The sequence below is a fragment of the Chiloscyllium punctatum genome, chromosome 45 (genome assembly GCF_047496795.1).
Source record: "Chiloscyllium punctatum isolate Juve2018m chromosome 45, sChiPun1.3, whole genome shotgun sequence".
NCBI lineage: Eukaryota > Metazoa > Chordata > Chondrichthyes > Orectolobiformes > Hemiscylliidae > Chiloscyllium > Chiloscyllium punctatum.
Genome location: NC_092783.1, coordinates 25,634,447 through 25,658,542, shown reverse-complemented (window position 1 = coordinate 25,658,542; position 24,096 = coordinate 25,634,447). Strand labels below are relative to the sequence as shown.

The following is a 24,096-nucleotide window of genomic DNA, read 5'->3' as shown; positions in this document are numbered from 1 at the left end:
GTCGAGTTGGACTGAAGGGTCTGTTTCCATGTTATCTGACTCTAAGATTTGAGATGTAACGACAGTCAGGTGTGTTAGATACAAACATGTAATACTTTAGCTGTGATCTCATGGTAATCCCAATATTTTTATGTTAAATTACCAACATTTCTTACTTTTTGCTTCTGTCTCTAATATTACTAAGTTATGGATCATCCCAAACCTGGATATGTGGGTCTCTACACCATTATGAGACATTACTAAAAAATGATGAATAGTTGAATCTTCATATATCCCTATGGAAAATGACTAGTCATATACTTTCCAATATCACTACAATATATCCTTTGTTCAGCCAATTACTGCATCAGTCTAAAGGCAGGGTAACATAGTAGTAATATTACTGAACTAGCAATCCAAAGGTGCAGGTTAATGCATTACGGGGTGGAAATGAGAGAAGGCAAAACAGAAAAAAAGACTCTTTCTCAAATAAATAATGAATATGCATACCAAGCTCTTCCAAGGATGGAACACCATGTTTCTCATTATGATCATCCAATACCAATATTGTGGACTTTCCAAGACTTCTCTCACTAATAGTTTCCACTGGTGGCTCTGGAGGGTCCATCTGGCTGATTAGAGTCTGGAATCGTTTATATGTTAGTGGGGGTTGTCCTCCATTCAACTCAATTATTCTGGAAGAGAGAAAACAATGAATTTGGAAAACAAAAAAGTTTAATATTTTAGATTTCATTAACTGATCTTCTTGCCATCATCTACTTTAAAAAGTAGAGAAAGATGTCTGAAGTGTGAAACCTCATGTTCAATATACCAAAATATATCCAGTTATTCCAATACAGCTACAATACTGACAACTATTCGACAATGTGGAAAATTGTCCAGTTACGTACAATATACAAAAAGCAGGATAGGACCAACCTGGACAAGACCAACAGCTCCATCAGTCTTGATGGAAGTTATTATCAACAGTGTTATCATTCAACACTTGTTTAACAATAACCTGCTCATTGACACTCAGTTTGGATTCCACCAGGACCATTCAGCTCCTGACCCCCACTGCCAACATCCTGGGAGGTTAATACTCAACTGGACCCGACATATAAATACTGGTGGTTCAAATCTAGGTGCCCACTTTGTAACATTTTAGGGTCTGGTGATAATGTACTTGTGTCCCTGACTTAGGAGGCCTAGATTCAAGTCCTAGCGGCTCTAGAGGTGTGTAATAATATCTCTCAACAGGTTTAAATTATAAATTTTGGCTACAAGAGCAGGCCAGAGGTTATAAACACTGCACCATGTAACTCACCTCCCTACTCCCCAAAGTCTGTCCACCATTTACATTGCAAAGTCAGGAGCATAATGGAGTACTCCCTACTTGCAGCTCCAACAACACTCAGGAAATTTGACTTCATCCAGGACAAAGCAGTCCACTCGACTGACACCACTTCCACAAACATCCACTTTCTCCACCACTGATGCTCAGTATACACTACAGCTACTAACTACAAGCTTTACTGCAGAATTTCACCAAAAATATGACACGCCTTCCAAACCCATAACCACTTCCATTTAGAAGAACAGCAGATACATGGGAACATCATTACCAGCAAGTTCCCCTCCAAGCTACTCACCATACTGACTTGGAAATATATCCTGGATCCTTCACTGTCACTGGATCAAAAATCAACTTCAGGAGATGGAGATGGTCAAGAGCTTCAAGTTCTGAAGAGTAAATATCACCAACAATCTGTCCTGGTCATCCACGTCGACTCTACATTCAAGAAAATGCTCCAATGCCTCTACTTCGTCAGAGGCTAAGGAAATTTGGCATGTTGACAATGACTCATCAATTTTTATAGATGCACCATAGAAAGCGTCCTATCCGGTTGCATTACAGCTGGCATGGCAATTGGTCTGCCCAAGACCACTATAAATTACAGAGAGTTGTGAACACAGCCCAGTTCATCATGCAAACAAGCCTTCCTTCCAATGACTAAGTCTATACTTCCTGCTGCCTCAGGAAAACAGCCAACATAATCAAAGACCCCTCCCACCCCATTATACTCTCTCCCATCCTCTTCCATGAGACAGAAGGTAGAAAAATTTGAAAACATGTACCAGCAGATTCAAGTATAGCATTTTCCTGATGTTATCAGATGTATGACTCACATTAGAATTGATCTTTCTTTGCGCCTTCTTTGTAGCTGTAATACGGTATTTTGCATTCTGTTCTATTACCCTGATGTACTTATGTAAGGTATGATTTGTCTGGATAGCATGCAAAACAATATTTTTTACTCAGTACATTCAAAAAGAATAAATCAAATCAAATCCTGGAATTCTGTCCCCAACAAATTGTGGGTCAACATGTGGCATGTGAACTGTAGAGGTTCAAGGCAGCAGCTCCCTATTACTTACTTAACAGTATAAAGAATGGTTGAGCCAGAAACACCCACATCCTCTAAGTGAATTAAAAAAAAGTCCCCAAATCCAGCTTCTGACAGAGTATATACACAAGGTGGCAACAGCTAAGGGGCAGCAAAGTCCTGGTAGGTTTCACAAAACAACAGAAATGGAAATAGCTGCCAGTCAGATAACATCTGCAGAGGGCTAAAACGTTAACTTGGAAGTTGTGAGATAAGCTTTCAGGTTGGAAATACTAAATGACAAAAGGAATTATGGATCAAGGCAAACAAGATGGTAATTGGACTGATGAAGAAACACAAGACGAGGTCTTGGTTCTTCCTAATATACCTTAATATTTTATTTCACGATATTGCCAGCATTTTACCAACTGGTCCACTAGCAGTTACCAACAGAAAGCCTGCATGACAGACTGTAAAAAGATTTTGATTTCAGGCAGAAAGATACAATTGTTAAAATCTGACTTTATCAATATCATGGCTTCACATATAGTAATGTTTACGTACTTGAGTTTAAGGTATTGGAGACACCTGGATTGATAGATTCAAAAACAAAAGATCAATATAAAGGCTTTCCTTAAAAGGCATTTCTTGGAAAGCACACGGCTCCAGATAATTACTGGTCTTGGTTACTTGAACTCATGTCAAGGAAAACATTTTTTTTTATGGCCATCTTGTCTGAAAAGTGTTTTGCTCAGATTTGAGTTAATTTGGAATTTTAGCTGGGTCCAGAAAGATGATGGAAAAGTAAATATGAGAAGTTAGGAGGGGTTATGAAAAAAAATTGGCACACAACAAAAGAAAATCTTAAAGACTTCTATCTACTTCTAAAAGCAGAACAATAGTAAAAGAATGGGAAAGGGAAAAGTAGGACCAATTAGTGAACAAACAGGGGATTTATATAGAGACAGGAGAGTTTTGATGAGGGCAAGGCCATTATATGGGGTACATGTACTGTTTGATAGAGAGCCACACAGACTTAAGACAGTTATGGATTATGGAACAAAAAGAGACAGAATTACTGGGGGATGAGAAAAAGAGTAATGGACATTTTTTGGAAGGAAGAATATTTTTAGTGGAGTTCCTCAGGAGTTGGTATTGGGATTCTCGCTTCTCCTATCTACAAATGTGATCTAGATCACAGTGTGCAGAGTTCAAAGTTTGCAGACAAAGAGTTAGAGAGAATTGTAACTTCAAAATGACATTGACACCTTGTGAAATGGATAGATAGGTGGCAGATGAAACTCAATGTGGAGAAGTGTGAAGTGATACAATTTTGGTACAAAGAACATGACGAGACAGTGTAAAATAAAAGACGCCATTCTAAAATGGTGTGCAGGAGAACGTGTATATACATAATCATTACACATGGTAGGACAGGTAGGAGGTGCTGCTAATAAAGCATGCAGTCCTCTAGGCTATATAATTGGGGCACCGATTACATTAAAGGTAGGTTATAATGAACTTATAGAAGACACTCAGATAGAGTACTTTGCAGTGCTGGGAGCCACACTATGGGATGATTTGGAAGCACTGCAGGGAGTCCAGATTAGGTTTAGGAGAATAGATCTAGGGATGAGACACTTTGGTTATAAGGAAAAATTGGAGAATTTGGGACTAATTTCCTCGGAGAGATGGCTAAGAGGAAATCCGAGAAGTTTTCAAAATTGAGAGGGAGGGCAGAGTAAATGGAGGAAACTGTTACCACTCATAAGTGCATGAAAAACTAAAAGGCACAGTTTTAAAGTGTTTTGCAAATGTAAAGGGAGAAATAAAACTTTTTCATACAGTGAGTAGTCAGGGTGTAGAACATGCTTCCTGGAAGGGTGGTGAAGGCAAGTTCAATTGAGACATTCAAAGGGGCATTTACTGTAAATAGAAACAACGTACAAGAAAGAGGCAGGGGATTAACATAAAGACAAAGTTTTCAGAGAACCAGTGCAGACACGATGAGCTGAACTAACTTCTTCTGCACTTTGACAGATCTGAGATCCTATGAAGATTAGAAAAAGAGAAAGATACTGGCATGTTTACAGAAACAGAGGAGGAAAGAAAGAAGAAAAGCTATTCTTTGACTTGAGACAACCCAAGGATGCCAGTATGAAAAATACTTAGATAAGATCACACATATTGAACACTGGATGATAGAATAAATCTGTTGGTGAATGAAGTGTATTTATCTCAGCTTCTAATTACTTGAATCATTGCATAGCACTGAACCATACTAATTATACTTGTGACAAAGCTTTCACTTTAAAAAGGTCATTTTGTCCTTTTTTTTGTAGGGAGGTTGTAATGGCAGAGGTGCCAAAGAGTCTAGGGCTAGAAAGTGAAAACAGTTTAACAATGGAAGGGGAGTGGCCAGTTCTCCCAGTTCAGAGTTTTCTAGTTCTTTTAGCTGTAGTAGTCACAAGATGTTGGAGTCCCGAAGGATTGCAAGCTTCACTAAATCATTCTTAACTAACTTTCTCTCTCTGAAATCTTTCTGGATGTTGTGGCCTCCTGCCTGTAAGAATCTGTGTTTGAATTTACCTTTTTATCGGGGGTGGGTTTATGGGATGTTATTATATTAGAACAGTTGATTATTTAAGGTACTGTTTTGAGTATTCAGTTAAGTTTTCTACTATTTAAGTTATTCTAAATTCCCCTTCCTTTTGTTTGTGTTTTAACTGCCGTGTTTAAATAGAACATTTCAAAATCCTAGGAACCTTGCTTGCACCTCATTTCCATTACAATATTTTGGATAGTTTTAACTTAGCAGAGCCATGCATTCGCTACCACTACATTAATTTAAATATTTAACAGAGTACATACTTATCTAGGTCATACAATGTGTGTGAAATCTTGACAATGACCTCAACACCAGCTTCACTGGCCAGCTTCTTGATGGCTGCATCGCGTTCTTTACCAAATGGCTCAGAATCATATTCGAATGTCAAACGGTTAATATTCCATTCCTGTTAGATTAAGAGTAATGAATCTTTAGAACATCATAAACTATCATCTTACAGAAATTTTCCCTCAAGAATTGAAGTTCAATACCTTGCATTTGGACACTTAAGTAACTGGATCATGACTGCTCAATTATAAGATTTAGTGACCAGTGGAATTAATCCAGTTCCTTGATTATCTTAGGTGCAGGATAAGTCAAAATTAAAATTCTCCTTGGATAAAGTTAAGTGAACCTGCTGATAAGATTATTTGGGATATTATTTTTGTCATTGTAGTTTATTGGATAGTAAGACTTGACTATTTTACAAATAATGGCTGTTGTCAAGTTATTGAACAATTTGTATCTTGTTTTTATCTCAAAATGCTTTAGCCTATCTCTGGAAAGATTGGAAAAATACATAACAACCACTTATTCCTCATCCGATATCCATTGGAATCAATGATAATTAAGAGTAATACAGGTGTTACTGATATCATGGTGATTGGTATTGACATACATCACACTTGGGTTTCTTGTTGAACTACAGAATCTTCATTGCAAAGGTAGGGAGGATACCATTGTTTTATAGTTCTAAATCAGCAAGGAGAGAAAACATCCAAACCTTCTGATCCCTAGTTCAATCACTGCTACAATATTGGTGATGCTGTGCCCATTGGCAGACCACTGGCTGTTATATTATCCTATTATAACTACCAATGTTGTTTACCTGAAAGGAAACTACAGTATTTTCAAGTTGGAAACTACACTACAGACTCTACTTTTAACACCAAATGGGCAGGGTATTGAACTCTAATCTCACATTTTGTTAGAATCATATCTTGTGATCAAAGGACAAGACAAACTATTTAGTGGCCAAACCCTGTCAAAATGATCTAGCAATATTAGCAAATTTTGAAAATGAGAGGCGACATTGACCCAAACAGAGAATGAGTCAACTTAAATACCAATGATATCTCAGACCAGAGGTTGGCAATAGTGACTCAGAAAAGTCAATCTTCCAAAATGAATACTAAAAGCTCATTTTAACCTTTTGGAAACTTTTCTACCACATTAAAAACATACCATCACTAGTCTCTTTACTGGTTTATGAAATATGTATGTTATGTGCTAACTAAAAGAACTGAGTTTTTCAAATTCTTACCTACTATCACTTGAATCATAGCAAATTAATTACAAAGTAAATACAATGCAAACTCTGGAACTTCAAAGGAACATTTTGAAAATAAATTTCAAGTTAGAGGTAAGCTTAGTTACAGTAAATTTACAGGTGTTTACTATTTACAGACATTGCATATGATTCAGAAGAACTTGCCTTAAAAAGCCTGGGAAAGACATCAGCAGGTTGCCCACGTATTACAAACAGCCGGGAGTTTAGCTCCGCAAGACTAGTATCTAGATCTTCTAAGCACTGAAGCAAGAACCTGATGGATAAAAAGACAATTTGATTCTTTTCTTCTATTTTGGAAACAGGAGGAAATCATAATTTTAGTCTGATAATCATTACAGTCTGTGCAGAGCACAGAAAGGAACAATGATGTGGACATCATTTTGTAAACAGACCTAGATGACATTCCTTCTGTTGAAGTGGAAAGAAAAGGTAGGTTCTGTTGTTAATGTTGTATTTTCCACTTTGCAGTTGTAGCTTTAGAAGTTCACTGAGGAATTTCTCAGTGTTGTACCCTTGGCCCAACCATCTTTATCAAAGACATTCCATCATAAAAAGGTCAAAAGTAGAGGTATTCATGAACAACTGTAAAAGAAAGTCATAAATAACATTTTTGCCATAAAGTGCCTGATAATAAGAATTTCCAACAACCAATGATCAAATCATCTCCCCTTGATATTCAGTGGGATGACCATTGCGGAATATTGCACCGATTGACAATTGATCAAAAACCTCTGTGATAAAGCTGCAAGATGTCAAGTATAAGTCCTAGCTGGGCAGAAAATTCAAAACACCATACTATTAATCCATTTATTTTGAATCCCAAAGTTATTTATCTTGTTGGCTGGGTTTATTCACAACATCGTTAACAACTGCTCTTGGTGACCAGAATGAAATACAGCACGTGACTTAGAATCATAGAATCCTTACAGCATGGAAAGAGGCCAACCAGCCCCTTCTTGCCTACCCTCTGAAGAACATCCCATCCAGACTCAGACTCCTACCCTAACCCAAAAATCCACATTTACTATGGTTAATCCACCTAGCATGCACATTCCTGGACACTAGGGAAAATTTACTGGATTAGTGGTGCTGGAAGAGCACAGCAGTTCAGGCAGCATCCAACGAGCAGCGAAATCGACATTTCGGGCAAAAGCCCTTCATCAGGAATAAAGGCAGTGAGCCTGAAGCATGGAGAGATAAGCTAGAGGAGGGTGGGGTGGGGAGAGAGTAGCATCCGGACTTGTCGAACCTGCCTATCTCCTTTTCCACCTATCCACTCCACCTCTCCTCCTTGACCTATCACCTTCATCTCCTCCCCCACTCACCCATTGTACTCTATGCCAATGGGCACAGCATCACCAATATTTCGCTGCTTGTTGGATGCTGCCTGAACTGCTGTGCTCTTCCAGCACCACTAATCCAGTATTTGCTTTCCAGCATCTGCAGTCATTGTTTTTACCTACTAGGGAAAATTTAGTATAGCGGAAGTGAATACTGCAGGTGCTGGAGATTAAAGTCAAGGTTCGAGTGATGCTGGAAAAGCATAGCAGGTCAGGCAGCATCCGAGGAGCAGGAAAATTGATGTTTCGGGCAGAAGTCTGATTCTATTGATGCCTGATGACGGGCTTTTGCCTGAAACATCAATTTTCCTGGGGCTCTGGTTCTAATGGAATGTTGGGTGAGCATGTGCAAATTCCATATGGCCACTCTACCTATGTCTGTTTGGATTTCCAAGTGCTTTGCTTTCCTCCCACAGTCTAAAGATATGCAGGTTAGGTAGGTTGCCCATACTAAATTTTAGAGTGGTGCTGGAAAAGCACAGCAAGTAAGGCATCATCCGAGGAACAGGAAAATTGATGCTTTGGGCAAAAAGTCCTTCATCAGGTATGATGCTTTTCTCATTCCCGATGAAGGGCTTTTGTCCGAAATGTTGATTTTCCTACTCCACAGATGCTGCCTGACCTGCTGTGCTTTTCCAGCACCACTCTAATCTTGACTCTAATCTCCAGCATCCATAGTACCCACTTCCGGCATTGTTGTTTCTTATCTATACCAATGATTTGGATAGAATGAACAAGGCATGATTAGTAAGTTTGCAGATGACACTAAAATAGGCAGTATCATAGACAGTGAGGAAGGTTTTCAGAAGTTGCAGCAGGACCTTGATCAGCTGGGGAAGTGGGTCCAGAAATGGCAAATGGAGTTTAATATAGAGTGTGAGGTCTTGTATTTTTGAAGGTCAAATCAAGGTAGGAGTTTCATGGTGAATAATAGGCCCTTCAAGAGTGTAGTGGAAGGGAGGGACCTCAGGTGCATGGTTCTCTGAAGTTGGAGTCGTCAGTCAGGGCACTGAATATACAAGTTGGGAAGTTATGTTGTAGTTGTACAGGACATTGGAGGTTGCATTTACAGTATGGTGTTCAGTTTTGGTCACCTTGTTATAGGAAGGATGTTATAAAATGGAAAGAGTGCAGAAGAAATGGACATGGTTGTTGCCAGGACTCAATGATCTGAGTTCTAGGGAAAGGTTGGACAAGCTCGGACTTTTTTCTTTAGAGGTGTATAAGATCATGAGAGGCATGGATAGGGTAAATGCACTTAGCCTTTTTTCCAGGGTTGGGGAATCAAGGAGTAGAGGCCATCAGTTTAAGGTTAGAGGGGAACGAATAAAATGGAACCTGAGGGTGCTATGCATATGGAATGAGCTGCCAGCAGAAGTGGTTGAGGCAGGTACATTAACAACATTTAAAAGGCATTTGGATAGGAATGGTGTCGAAGGATATGGGGCAAGTGCAGGGAAATGGTGGTAGCGTGGATGGACATTTTAGAACATAGAACATTACAGTGAAGTACAGCCCCTTTGTTGTGCTGACCTGTGAAACCATCGAGAGCCAATCTGAAGCCTGTCTAACCGACACTATTCCATTCTCTTCCATATCCTTTTCAATTACCATTTAAATGCCTTAACGTTGGTGAGTCTACTACTATGGCAGACAGCGTGTTCCACGCCCCTACTACTCTGAGTAAAGAAACTATTTTTGATATCAGTTCTATATCCATCACCCCTCAATTTAAAGCTATGTCCTTTCGTGCTAACCATCGCCAACCGAGGAAATTGCTCTCACTGTCCAACCTATCTAACCCTGATTATCTTATATGTCTCAATTATATCACCTCTCAACCTTCTTCTAAAAAAAAACAGCCACATGTCCTTCAACTTTTACTCGTAAGCCCTTCCCTCCATACTAGGCAGCATCCTCATAAATCTCCTCTGAACCCTTTCCAAAGCTTCCACATCCTTCCCATAATGCGGTGACCAGAACTATACGTAATACTCCAAGTACGGCTGCACCAGAGGTTTGTACAGCCACAGCATTACCTCATGGTTCCGAAATTTAATCCCTCTGCCAATAAAAGCTAACACACCTTTTTAAGAATGCTTTCTTAACAACCCCATCAACCTGGGTGGCAACTTTCAAGGATCTATGTACCTGGACATCGAGAGCTCTCTGCTCATCTACACTAACAAGAATCTTACCATTAGTCCAGTGCTCTGCATTTCTGTTTCTCCTTCCAAAGTGAATCACCTCACACTTTTCCACAATAAACTCCATTTTCCCATCTCTCAGCCCACCTCTACAACTCACCTATGCTCCTTTGTAACCTACAATGTCCTTCGGTGCTATCCACAACTCTACCGACCTTAGTGTCATCCACAAATTTACTAACTCATCCATCTACGCCCTCATCCAGGTCATTTATAAAAATGATAAACAGCAGTGGAGCCAAAACAGATCCTTGTGGTATACCACTAGTAACTGAACTCTAGGATGAATAGTTCTCATCAACCACCATCCTCTGTCTTCTTTCAGCGAGCCAATTTCTGGTCCAAACTGCTAAATCACCCCCAATCACATGCCTCCATGTTTTGTGCAATAGCCTACCATGGGGAACCTTATCAAATGTCTTACTGAAATCCATGACCTGTTTGGTCACTTTCTCAGTAAGGTTTGTGAGGCAACGACCTACACTTCACAAAATATGGGCGGCATGGTGGCACAGTGGTTAGCACTGCTGCCTCACAGCACCTGAGACCCAGGTTCAATTCCTGCCTCATGCGACTGACTGTGTGGAGTTTGCACCTTCTCCCAGTGTCTGCGTGGGTTTCCTCCGGGTGCTCCAGTTTCCTCCCACAGTCCAAAAATGTGCAGCTCAGGTGAGTTGGCCATGCTAAATTGCCCGTAGTGTTAGGTAAGGGGTAAATGTAGGGGCATGGGTGGGTTGCGCTTCGGCGAGTCGATGTGGACTTGTTGGGCCGAAGGGCCTGTTTCCACGCTGTAATGTAATCTAATCTAATCTAAAAAAAACCATGTTGACTATCCTAATCAACTTATTCCTTTCGAGACGATTACAAATCCTATCTCGTATAATCTTTTCCAACACTTTACCCACAACCGAAGTAAGGCTCACTAGTCCATATTTACCAGGATTGTCTCTACTCCCCTGCTTGAACAATATTTGCTATCCTCCAGTCTTCTGGCACTATTCCTGTAGACAATTTCAACATAAAGATTAAAGCCAAAGGCTCTGCAATCTCCTCCCTGGCTTCCCAGAGAATCCTAGGATAAATCCCATCTGGCCCAGAGCCCAGGGGACTTGTCTATTTTTACACTTTCCAGAATTGCTAACACCTCCTCAATCCTATCTCGTCTAGTAGCCCATATCTCCGTATTCTCAACAAAATTGTCTTTTTCCAGTGTGAATACTTTTTCCAGTATTCATTTAGCGTTTCCACTATCTCCACGCACAATCTCCCACTACTGTCCTTGATTGGCCCTAATCTTACTCTAGTCATTCTTTTATTCCTGATATACCTATAGAAAGCCTGAGAGTTTTCCTTAATCCTATCCGCCAACAACTTCTCATGTCCCCTCCTGGCTCTTCTTAGCTAGCTCTCTCTTTAGGTCTTTCCTGGCTGACGTCACTCTCAAGTGCCCTAAATCAGCCATCACATCTCATCTTAACATAAGCTTTCTTCTTCCTCTTGACAAGAGATTCAACTTCCTTAGTAAACCACAGCTCCCATGCTCAACAACTTCCTCCCTGCCTGACAGGTACATACTTATCAAGGATCTGCAGCAACTGTTCCTTGAATAAGCTCCACATTTCAATTGTGCCCATCCCCTGCAATTTCCCCATCTTACGCATCCTAAACCTTGCCTAATCGCTTCATAATTGCCTTTCCCCCACCTACAACTCTTGGCCTGCAGTATATACCTATCTCTTTCCATCACAAAAGTAAATATAACCGCATTGTGGTCATTATCACCAAAGTGCTCATCTACACCTGCCTGGGTTCATTATCCAGTACCAAATCTAATGTGGCCTCACCCCTTGCTGGCCTTTCTACATACCGTGTCAGGAAACCCTCCTGCATACATTGAACAAAAACTGACCCACTTAAAGTGCTTGAATTATAGTATTCCCAGTCAATATTTGGAAAGTTAAAGCCCCCACAACAACTACCCTGTCACTCTAGCTACTATCGAGGATCATCTTTGCTATGCTATCCTATCCTCTACATCTCTGGAACTATTTGGAGGCCTATAGAAAATTCCCAACAAGGGATCTCTCTTTTCCTGTTTCTAATCTCAGCCCATTCTACCTCAGTAGACAAGTCCTTTCTGCAACCATAATATCACTATCCACCCACCCCACACTTTAAACCATTTTCTCTGTTTTTACTGAAACATCTAAATCCTGGAACCTGTCCTGTCCCTGTCTTTCATAATGCAAAGTGGCGTAGAGTGAACTTTCAAAAAGCGGGGAATACCTGTATTTCAAATCAATACTGTTCCTGTCAGGAAGTTCTCCAATAGCCTTGGTCACTCTGCAATTGATAATCTAAATACAAGGGTGGTGGGCACCTGCTTCATCCGCTTGGGCCTGAAGGTTTTTCAATAAAACATGGCGTATCCACATGATAGGTGCGTACTCCAAAATTAGGTTTGCAGATGGATTGCATAATTGGATCCAAATGCTTTACATGAATCAGTAGTGTAGTTTCATTCAAAGAGGGAGTCAGAAAGACTTTGAATTAAATCTGGATTCAGTGTTGTCCTCTCTCTCTTCTCGCCTGTGTTCTGTATCAAATTGTTTGCTGAGCCCATCAGTGAATATCCAGCCACAGAAGAGGGGTGACAGTCTTAGGTATTCAGATCAAAACATCCCTAATTATAGACAAAGTTGCTGTCATTTAGTCAGTCTGTAACCAGTTCAAACTGGCTTTCAAAGCCAAAGTGTATTGCAACAAGAGCACGTCCTTAGAAAATCAGGACAACTTGTCCTTAGAATCTTGCACCATCAGTTCAGAGTACCTAATGGTGTTTGAAATGTAGAGAAGGGTTGCAGCATGTGCTAACAACTGGAAGAAATGCATAATTATAGTGAAATAGAAACTGGGCACACTTTCCCACAGATACAAGGCATTCAGCATTGCTATATTTTACACCTGTGCAGTGGCGATCATCCAGTCTGATATCCATTTTTGGTGAGATTGAAAGTGATCCATATCAGCTGATGAGATGTACAAATCTCCATACAAAACATCCCCAACTTTGTCCTCATCCTAACAGCATAGACCTTATGTGGAAGCATATGGACTCTCTATTTGCAGTCAAGTGTCCCTACATGCTAAGGTACTATTGGGTTGCAAAGGATAGGTCTGACCACATTACTGTGGAATATTCCAGTCAGTTGGTTGCACAAATCGTCCCTCCACCTTAATGCAGCAAAGCACATTGGACCACAAAACCATTAGGCTGCGGTCCACATGCAATATCTTTGAGGCCTTACAAAAATGCTCTTGACACAGAAGGATGCCATGTGGCGCATTGTGCATGTACCATTCTATTAATGAGTGCCAAGCTTATGCATTTTCCTGATATCCTTGTACACCATTTGTATTCAAATAATCATTCAGTGCTCTCTTGAATCCCTCTACTGAAGCTGCTTCCAGTTCAGTTCCAGGTATTGCATTCTCTACCTTAAACTACTCACTGTGTGAAAATGGTTTCTTTCTCCCTTCATCTCAACTTTGCTTCTTTTGCAGATCACTTCAAATCAACGCCTCTTGATCCTTTTACAAGCGAGAACAGCCTTTCCCTATCTACTCTACCCAGCCCACTCATGACTTTGAAAGCCTCTATCATACCTCCTCTAAGCCTTCTTCTCTCCAAGGAACACAGTTTCAACTTCTTCAGTCTAGGATCATGACTTAAGTTTCTCATTTCTGGAACCATTCTTATAAATTCATTGGAATGCAGAAGTGATTTACATCTTTCTTATAATTAGATGCCCACAACTGTATATAATAATCCAGCTGAGGTCTAACAAGCATCTTAAAGAAGTTCAACAGAACTTGCTTTCTCTTGTACTCTATGCCCCTACTAATAAAGTACAATGCTTCATTAACTGCTCTCTCCACTTGTGCTGTACATATATATTCATATCCAACTGCTCCAACACCACTTTTAGAATTGTATCCCTATTTCATATTGTTTTTCAATGTTCTTCTGACCAAAGTGCATCACCTCACACTTGTGTGAACCTTCTATCTGCCTATTTCAAAGGGTAAATAGAGTGGTCAACAGAATTTCAAACTAGAAAGTGGTGTGGGGTGTGATAAGGGAAAGGTAAAACACAAGACTATAATGGCCAATGGGAAACAAAACAGCAGGTTAACATCTGTAGGGGTGGGTTCAACTGCATGGAAAGGTATGAAAAGAAAAAAAACTCAGGAGAGGTTATTAAAATCTCCAGCACACAAAATAGATCAGAATGTTTGGAAAGGGTTAGGAATCAACCTTCAAGCATACTGGATAAATCAGTGACAATGAGAAGAGGGACAGTCAATACAGAACTGAAAGTGTTGTATCTGAATGTATGTAACATAGGAAATAAGGTAAATTAGTTTTTGGCACAGATTGAAATTAGCAGGAATGACGTGGTGGACATCACTGAGATGTAACTGCAAGAGGATCGGGATTGGCAGCTAAATATCCAAGGATTTATACCCAATTGAAAAGATAGGTGTACAGAGAGTGTGGTTGCCTTATTAGTAAGAAATGAAATTAAATCATTTGCAAGAAACAAACTAGGGTCAGATGATGTAGAATCTGTGTGGTCCAGTTGAGGAATTGCAAAGGTAAAAAACAACCATAATGGGAATTATGCACAGACCTCGAAACAGTAGTCAGGATTTGGGGCAAACATAGAAAAAGCGTGTAAGGCGGCAAGGATAGTGGTCATGGGGGATTTCCATATATGATGGACTAGGAAAATCAGGTTATTTGTGGATTAGAAGAAAAGGCAATTGTGGAATGTCTGTGAGATGATTTTTTGGAGCAACTTGTGGTGAATCTCACTAAGGAACAGGCAAATCTGGATTTAGTACGAATGCCTTAGTGTTGCATAACGAGGCACACTTGATAAGGGAACTTAAGGTGAACAAACCCTTAGGAGGCAGTGCCCACGATATTTTCAAATTTACTCTGCAATTTGAGGGAGAGAAAGTGGAATCAAATGTAATGGTATTACAATTGAATAAAGATAACTACAGAGGCATGAGGGAGGAGCTGACCAGAATTAACTGGGAGAGGCGCCTAGCAGGAAAGACTGGAGCAGCAATGGCAGGAGTTCTGGGAATAATTCAGGAGGTACAGCAAAAATTCATCCTGAGGAAACAGAAGCATACTAAAGGGTGAATGAGGCAACCACAGCTGACAAGGGAAGTCAGGGTTAGTATAAAAGCAAAAGAGGAGGCATATAATATGGCGAAGAGTAGTGGGAAATCAGAAGATTGGGATGCCTACAAAGACCAACAGAGGATAATGCTGGAGAAATAGTAATGAGGAGCAAAGAAATGGCAGAGGAACTGCATTAATATTTTGCATCAGTCTTCACGGTGGAAGACATCCCAAAAATTGGAATATCCCAAAAATTCGAGTGTTGGGGGGCAGAGATGAGTATGGTGGCCATCACCAAGGAGAAGGTGCTAGAAAAACTGAAAGGTCTGAAGCTGGATAAATCATCTAGACTAGATGGGCTACACCCCAGAATTCTGAAGGACATAGCTGAAGAGACAGTGGAGGATGTAGTGGTGATCTTTCAGGAACCATTGCAGTCAGGGAGTGTCCAAGAGAATTGGAAAAAAATCATTAACGTAAGCCCCTGTTTAAGAAGGGAATTAGGCAAAAGACAGAAAATTATAGTCCAATTAGTCTGACCTTGATCATTGAGAAGATTTGAGTCCATTATGAAGGATGAGATTTCTGAATACTTGGACATGCATGGTAAAATCAGTATGGTTTCATCAAGGGGAGATCATGCCTGACAAATCTATTGGAATTCTTTGAGGTGGTAACGAGCAGCCAGGGCCAAAGAGAGCTAATGGGTGCTATCTATCTAGACTTCCAGAAGGCCTTTGACAAGGTGTCACAAAAGAGGCTGCTGAGTAAGATAGTGTTAGAGGCAAGGCACTAGCATGGATAGAAGATTGGCTGTCTAGCAGAAGGCAGAGAGTGGGGATAAAAGGGTCCTTCTCAAAATGGAAGCCTGTGACTAGCGATGTTCCACAACCTTTGAGCACATTTAGAGTATTGTGAGCAATTTTGGGCCCATACCTCAGGAAGGATTTACTGCCCCAGGAGCAGGTCCAGAGGAGGTTCGCAAGAATGATCCCAGGAATGAAAAGCTAAACATATGAGGAACTATGGGTCTATATTCAATGGAGTTTGGAAAAAGAGGGAATGTAATTGAAATTTACAGAATACTGAGAGTGGATACGAGGAAGATATTTCCATTGGCCGGACAGACTAGGACATGAAGGCATAGTAAAGGGAAGACCCTTTAGAATGGAGGTAAGGAGAAACTTCTTCACCCAGAATTTGCAGAAATCATTGCCTCAGATGGCTGTGGAGGCCAGGTTATTGAGTATATTTAAGACAGAGATGGTTAGGATCTTGATTGTCAAGGGAATCAAAGCTTATGGGGAGAAAGCAGGAAATTGGGGTTGAAAAACTTATCAGCCATGATTGAATGTCAGAGCAGACTGGATGGGCTGAATAGCCTAATTTCTGCTCCTATATCTTATTGTCTCCATCAACTTGTCAATGCCCTTATGGAGTTCCATTCAGTTCTTCTCATAATTTATAATTTTCCCAAGTTTAGTGTAACTTGCAAACTCTGAAATTGTCCCCTGCATACTGAGATCCAGATTATTAATAAACCTCAAGAAAAGCATGGCTCCCAATACCAACCCCGGGGAGCTCCACTAAAAACCTTCAAGCCTGAAAAAAAATCTATGACTCAGTCAATTTTGTATTCATGTTGCTACTGTTCCTTTAATTCTATGACCTATAAATTTTCCTCACAGGTCTGAGTGTGGCACTGTATTTGGAAATGCATGTATACCACAACAACACCACTCTCATTGAGACTGGCAGCTCTTTAAAACAAACACTCCAGTAAGTTGTTAAACATGGTTTCCCCTTTAGAAATCTGTGCTGACTCTTCCCATCTTTTTCCATATGACTACTAATTCTGTTCCGAACTGTTCCTAGAAGTTGTTCCTCCAAAGTTAAACTATCCACTCTGCAATTGCTGGGATTATCAAACCTTTCTTGAACAAACACTTCAATTTTTCAGTCTTCAGGCATCTCCCTTGAATCCAGGGAAGATTGAAAGAAATTGTAAAGGTACTAGCCATAATCTCTCTCATTTATCTAAATCCTTGAGTGGATCTCATCCCATTCTAATACCTTGACAACTTTGCCAACAATCTATTAGAAACTTTTTACTTAATAACTTTAAACCCTTTTAAGGTCAGTTTCCTCTGTCACCAGAGCCCAGGCAACATCCTCCTCTGTTCTAAAGACAAATATAAAGCATTCATTTAACACCTCAGCCACTTAAGAGTTATAGAGATGTACAGCACAGAAACAGACTCTTTGGTCCAACTCGTCCATGCTGACCAGATATCCAAATTAACCTCGTCCCATTTGATTAGATTACTTACAGTGTGGAAACACACCCTTCGGCCCAACAAGCCCACACCGACCCGCTGAAGCGCAACCCACCCATTCCCCTACATTTACCCCTTTACCTAACACTATGGGCAATTTAGCATAGCCAATTCACCTGACCTGCACATCTTTTGGACAGTGGGAGGAAACCGGAGCACCCAGAGGAAACCCACATGGGGAGAACGTGCAAACTCCACACAGTCAGTCGCATGAGTCGGAGAATTGAACCCAGGTCTCTGGCACTGTGAGGCAGCAGTGCTAACCACTGTGCCACCCATTTGCTAGCATTTGGCCCAACTCTCTGGAAACCCTTCCTATTCAAATACCGATACACATCGTTTTAAAATGTTGTAATTGGTCTCTGAACAGTCCTATTCCTCCTTTGACCAATCCCTTAATGTTTATATACCTTTCGAGAATTTTAGATCTCCTTTTAGGTTAGCTGCTAGTCTTTCTCAAAATTCCTCGTTTGTAAAAAAGAAAAAGAATACGGTGGATTCTGTTGACCATCTGGATTTAGTTCTGACAAAGCGTCACTGGATTCAAAACATTAACCGTTATTCTCTATACAGACGCCGATAGGCCCATTGTGTTTCTTCAGCACATTGTTTTACATCTCTCGCATCCGCAGTTGCGTTTTATTCCAGATATACTTGGCTGTTGGTGAGAAAGACCTTCCTCCATTAGATCTTCCCTGCCCGCCCACTCGTTCATTCTGTGCGATGCCCTTGTTGGCTGTAGTGGGGAAGATACTGGTGCCTGTGAAAAGCAGGCTTGGAGAAAAATGTAAATGTAAAATGTTTCAGAATGGCACATTGTATGGGATTAAACGCCAAGGGACACACTACAGCTTGCAGCAAAACAAAAACAGCTCAACAGGGAAAGGCCATTAAGGTCCAAATCGTCATGCTAAAGCAAATCGTCCTACCGCGCTCCCCTCGCCCATTAGTATCTAGCTTTCGGATTGTATGCAATGTATGTAACCATCACAAATTTTAGAAGAATATTTGAAACAAAAGATGAGAAACGCGGGCGGCAGTAGTCGGCCCGTAAAAGGGTTAATATTATATTGTCTTCTCGTCTTTGGTGAACAGCTTGCCGCTTCGGAATGGTTATTACTTTTTTATTGTAGCGAGACTAAAAGCACCTTCCTAACAGAGCACAGCTCCCTGCTTCCGTCAGTTTTCTGTAGTGTTCGTTCCCCATCGTCGTCCAGCTGCCTGCTCAAAATGGCTCTACTTCGGCGATATTATAATCACTGCGTTATTTCACTGGCAGAATGCAAGAAAAATCAATAGTCAAGTGTTGCACTGTGATTAAATGACCTACTTTAAGAGAAAAAGATAGTTGCCAAGTTATTCCTTTGACACTGATTGAGCATGTACAAAGGAATTAAATGTTACAACATGAATCATTGCTTTGTTATTGACGTATCCAGCACCGCAGGTTACTATTTGAATAAATCTGCGTCACACATTCACAGAAGATGGCCTAGATCAGACAGGAAACATTTTTTTCTTGATTGATTTTATATTCTTGCGATGCCTTTAACTTCGTAATGTGCAAGAGCAGTTTACAATCTCAATCTCCGGCCGTATTCATGTTTTATCTTCCTTTCCAGCGTACATTGGAACATTTAGCACATTAATATTGTTTCAATGATATAAAAATAGAGATAACTATGCCTCCGTCCGTTAAATTGGACGATAAATTAAAACCACTGAATCGAATGCTACTTTAATGAGAATTTATTTTCCATCAACATGAATCAGAGGTCTGAAACAATAAGGCTAAAAGCACAATGCAGTTTGTTTAGTCAGGACTGGAAGAGGATGAGTGGTTCTAACTTGTTTTAACTATTTTATGTTGGTTTATATTCGCAACAACTGGGTCTTATACATAAAGTTTCGTCAACTAATACGACGAAAAACCGCTTAAAATAAATACAGTAATTAAACAGAGAGTTAATCCCTGTCTACAACTAAAAAACTGTGGATGCTGGAAATCAGAAATAAAAAAACCAGAATTCCTGGAATAAAACTCAGCAGGTCTGGTCAGAACTGAAGAGAGTTATTTGATTCGAAACATTAGCTCTGATTTCTCCGCAAGGATGCTGCCAAACCTGCTGAGTTTCTCCATCAATTTCTTCTTTTGTTTAAGATTAGACAAGTATCCTTTGGTGTTCTTTTTCAAAGTGCACGTCTGGATTCCGTTTCTGCTAAAAATCGATTTTACTTACATATTTGATAATTAAACAAGGTATGCCTCTTTGGAAGTCTCTATCGAAGCTATAGGTCGGAATCCCGATATTTGAGAGAGCGAAGAAACGACGAAGTTTTAGCTTGTGTATATCGAGGGTGCTCCTGTGCATGCAAATCGCTGCCCGAGTTTCTATATGCATTGTTAAAATTGACACATATGCGCGTTTGAGTGAGCAAATCTGGAAGATAGAGTGACCTAATGTATGGCAAGTACAAGAGTACGTGATTTTAGAAAAGAAATGCCAACAACAAAATTTTAAAAAAGGCAGGAGGAAAACGTTCACAGGAGATGCACACTTTAATATTTAGCACGTCCTCTTGGTTTTGTTCATGGTGAGCTGGAGACTAGGAGTGTCCACCAGGCAGAGCAGGCACACTGGTTGTACAGTCCTGAGACATCACGTGTAGGTGGACATGCTTTGGTGTTCAATCCCTTGATATTAGACAGCGTTCAACTAGCATTTTATCGCAAATGGAACTTCTCTTCACCTAATGTCTTCTCTTCTTCATCTATCCAATTGACCCAGTCTCTTATCAAACAACGAACCCATTTCACCATATACACAACATTTACTCATTTAATCCCTTGGCATTTAGCTCCTTCCCCTGTGCTCTACAACTCTCGATCAGAGGAAAGCATTTTAAAACATTATGTTGCTGTCTGCAATAGGAGGTTTGTATGTAAACTGGAAGATATTGAAATTGTAATAAGTTAGCAGAGTTTGAACACTGAAAAGTATGGATTCAATACCATATCAGGATTATTCATTTTATTGATCAACACTGTATTGTGTGCTGAAACTGGAGGTTATATAGCCAGGAAATAATTCACAAAACGGGGTAGGGTGGGAGAATGTTTGACCATGTTAGGTTAATCAGTCAGAACAACCAGGTTTTCTATGAACAATCACTTGCTGCTTTATTCAACTCCTGCTAATAATATGTCTCCTCTTTGCAAGATATTTTTCAAATGATACTGTACTCCCTACACTTTGTGCCTGCTGTAACCAGCCGTCATTTATAACGTTTGAGTATTTAAAAGCACTGGGTAACATGCCAGTATACACTGAAATACTTAGCAGCACATATAAAAATGAGTAGGCCTAAACTTTTGCTCGTGTTGCAATGTATTTTGCAAACGATTCAGTGTATCAAAAACAAACCTTAGGGGGTTGCAAAAGCTTCGGTTACTACGTAGAATCACGCTGTCACGGCATCTGTAAACTCAAAACCGTGTTACTTATATAATAAAAACATTTGCCCGAGACACTGGCCCCTGAGTAATGCTATTCCCAAATTTGGAAAACATATACCATCCTTCTTTGCTTTCTGACCGTTATTCCAATTATGCCAGTCATTCCACTGGCACTTTAACCCCATTCTGTTCAATTATGTTGTTGCCTCAGAAGTCTTTTTTAGAGGGAAAAAAAAAGACGCAACAGTTAACAGAGATGGAGTTAACAGTTAATGGAGCGTTTTGTAAATTTGCTGACGTGTGAAACTCAAAACACTCACAAGTTACATAACTCTCCTCGTTGTAAGCCGGTTCCCCATAGAATGCACAAAACTCTATGACCACACGGTAACCCGGGACAATGTACAATAACGAAGCCACATGGAGATGGTCCCCTTACCTCCAGCGGTTCACACCAACGTTGGACGAACCGGCGAACCAAGGGTCGAGGATGTACACACAACGGACGGTGCTCGCGCCCCGTAGGGCTTCCTTGAGCGCCGGGTTATCATGAAGCCGGAGTCCCTTACGGAACCAGTGGATAGAATGGGTCTCCATGGCCACAGGCGGCTACGCGGCGAGGGTTGACAGTCAACTCTAACGGTTGCAATGGCGCAGCGCCATGACCACGCACCCTCCCCTCCCCCACACACGCGCGCGCAGACTCACACCTGGACTGCGCCTCGCGCTCCAGCCGTTAGGTTTTTACAGCGGGCAGCGCGAGCCCCGCCCCATCCGCGCCGCTCATTGGACAGGGCGCGGGAGCGGATCCCGCCTCGGCCTCGCGCTGGCAGCAGATCCGACAAACTGCGTCCTCATGAACAAATAGATGTCATCGTATTCACAAGTAAATGCATAACCAGGGCAAAGTGTGTTACCCACTTGCGCTGATGGATTCAGAACAGGTTTAGCAGCTCAGACGTGGACTGAGCTTAATGACGAGGTCCTGTGGGCCACAATCACTGAGTCACAAACTGGAACCATAAGAGGAAAATGACCCTCGCTCTATCATACTACCAACTCTGGTACAGCAAAGAATACAGGAGCTCCCAGAATAAGCAGCTCAAAGCATAGTTTAAAATCTGTTGTAAACCTGGTGAGGTTACAATATCAAACTACTTACATGCTAAATAACAACCAACATGCGAGAGACAGACCTAAGCAATTTTACAGTCAATCCACCAACCCTAAGTCCTACCACATCCAGTCGTGAATGGTCGTGAACAATAAAACAATTAATGAAGTAGCAGGCTCCATAAGCATCCTCAGATCAAATGTTAGTTTATTCAGTAATAATCTGTTCACCAGTATTCATCCCACCAGGGCTACTTGGCTTTAGACCTCATTTGGACCTTGGTGCAAGCATGGACTAAAGTACACCAGAGGTGACTTGTGAGTAATTGTCTTTGAAGTCAAAGCAACAAATGACTACGTATGGCATCAAAACACCCTCTCAAAATTGAAGTCAATCAGAATTGTGGGGAACAACTCTCAACTATTTGGATGCTATACCTAGAACCAAGGAAAGTGATGGTAGTGTTGGAGGTTAACCGTCTCAGCCCCAGAACATCACTACAGGAGTTCCTCAGTGTAGGGGTTCTGAACGCAACTACTTTCAACTGCTTCATTAATGATTAATAACTGCTTCATGACAAGGTTAGGGTTGGTGGTTGTACAATGGTCAATGCTACTTAACAGCAGCATATTTAGCTTAGTGGTTAGCACTGTTGTCTTCCAGCGCCAGGAACCCAGGTTCGATTTCACCCTTGGAAGTTTGCACATTCTCCCATGTCTGTGTGTGTTGATGCCAGCTTCCCCAGTTTCTGCCCAGAGTCCAAAAATGTGCAGGTTAGGTGGATTGGCAATGCTTAATTGCCCATCATGTCCAGGAATGTGTTACTTAGGTGGATTAGCTGTGGAATATGCAGGAGGAATAGAGAAGCGGGGTGGGTTGTTTATCAGTGGATCGGTGTGAACTCATTGGGTTGAATGGACTAATTCCATATTGTAGGGATTCCATGATTCTATACTTCAAATATTGATTCAGTCAATGTCCTTATTCCATAAGTGCTGGACAATATTCAGGCTTGGGGAAATCTGTAGTGCAAATATTACTTCCCTCTTAAGTACATAATCAAACATTTACATGATTCAAGGTGTCTTTGACAGTATCTTCCAAATCCACAACCATTACTACCTGCAAGGACAGAACATTAAATGCATGGGAGCATTACTGCTGGCAAGAGTCCCTCCAAGCCATTCACCATCCTGACTTGGAAATATCAACCGGTTGTTTCAGTGTTGCTAGATCCTGAATTCCCTAACAATACTATCAGTGTACCTTAGGATAATATCTGGGTTACAATAGTTCCAGGAAGTTAGCTGTGCTGCCAGGGATGCTCAGATCCCATGAAAGACTGAAAAGAAAACACTAGTTTCGGAAGTTGCAACTATCTGTTAAGCTCTTGTTTGTAGTGAATTATATCTCCATGCTGTACTGCTGGCCAATATTATGTCATTGTTGGCTAAATAACTGTTCAGAAAGTGCAGAATAATTTGTATAGATCAATCTTACCTCTGGGTGAGAAAAATGTAAATGCTATAACATATTTTGATATTTTTATATCTTTTGGCTATTCAAACTGAGGGAAGGCCTAGACAAAGCCTTGGCCAGATGCACTCTTTCAAGCTGACAATGAGCGAGCCCACCTATAAAGATCAAAAACAGAGGGAAAGACAAATTAAGAATAAAATTGTCCAGCAATCCACTGAATCAGGTAACCAGTAAATCATGGAACCAGGGTCTCAAAAGCTGTTTTTATGTTGGCAATGCCATAATAGACATTGAGGGGAAATATCTCTTAAAATACAAACATACATACATTCACGCTGTCTTTGGTTGTGAATGAATTCAATTCTTGAATCTGTTCTCAAGTCTATTTATATTCAAGATAGAATACAATGCAAGACAAC

The 24,096-nt window shown here is 40.7% G+C and overlaps 1 protein-coding gene across 2 annotated transcripts in view; it reads right to left on the bottom strand.

Annotated features, from left to right (window-relative positions):
* Positions 1-21,788, bottom strand: part of LOC140467240 (cryptochrome-1-like) — a 90,366-nt gene extending 68,578 nt beyond the window's left edge. The window contains exons 1-5 of one of the 2 annotated variants that reach the window (XM_072563473.1): positions 21,524-21,593; positions 6,937-7,126; positions 6,689-6,797; positions 5,238-5,380; positions 490-674 (exon numbers count right to left, since the gene is read on the bottom strand). In XM_072563473.1, the coding sequence (XP_072419574.1) occupies positions 490-674; positions 5,238-5,380; positions 6,689-6,797; positions 6,937-6,947 (448 nt within the window). In that variant the 5' untranslated portion in view covers positions 6,948-7,126; positions 21,524-21,593. Of the gene's footprint in view, positions 1-489; positions 675-5,237; positions 5,381-6,688; positions 6,798-6,936; positions 7,127-21,523 lie in introns of both variants that reach the window. The other variant, XM_072563472.1, reaches the window with a different exon arrangement.
* Positions 21,789-24,096: the final 2,308 nt, after the last annotated feature.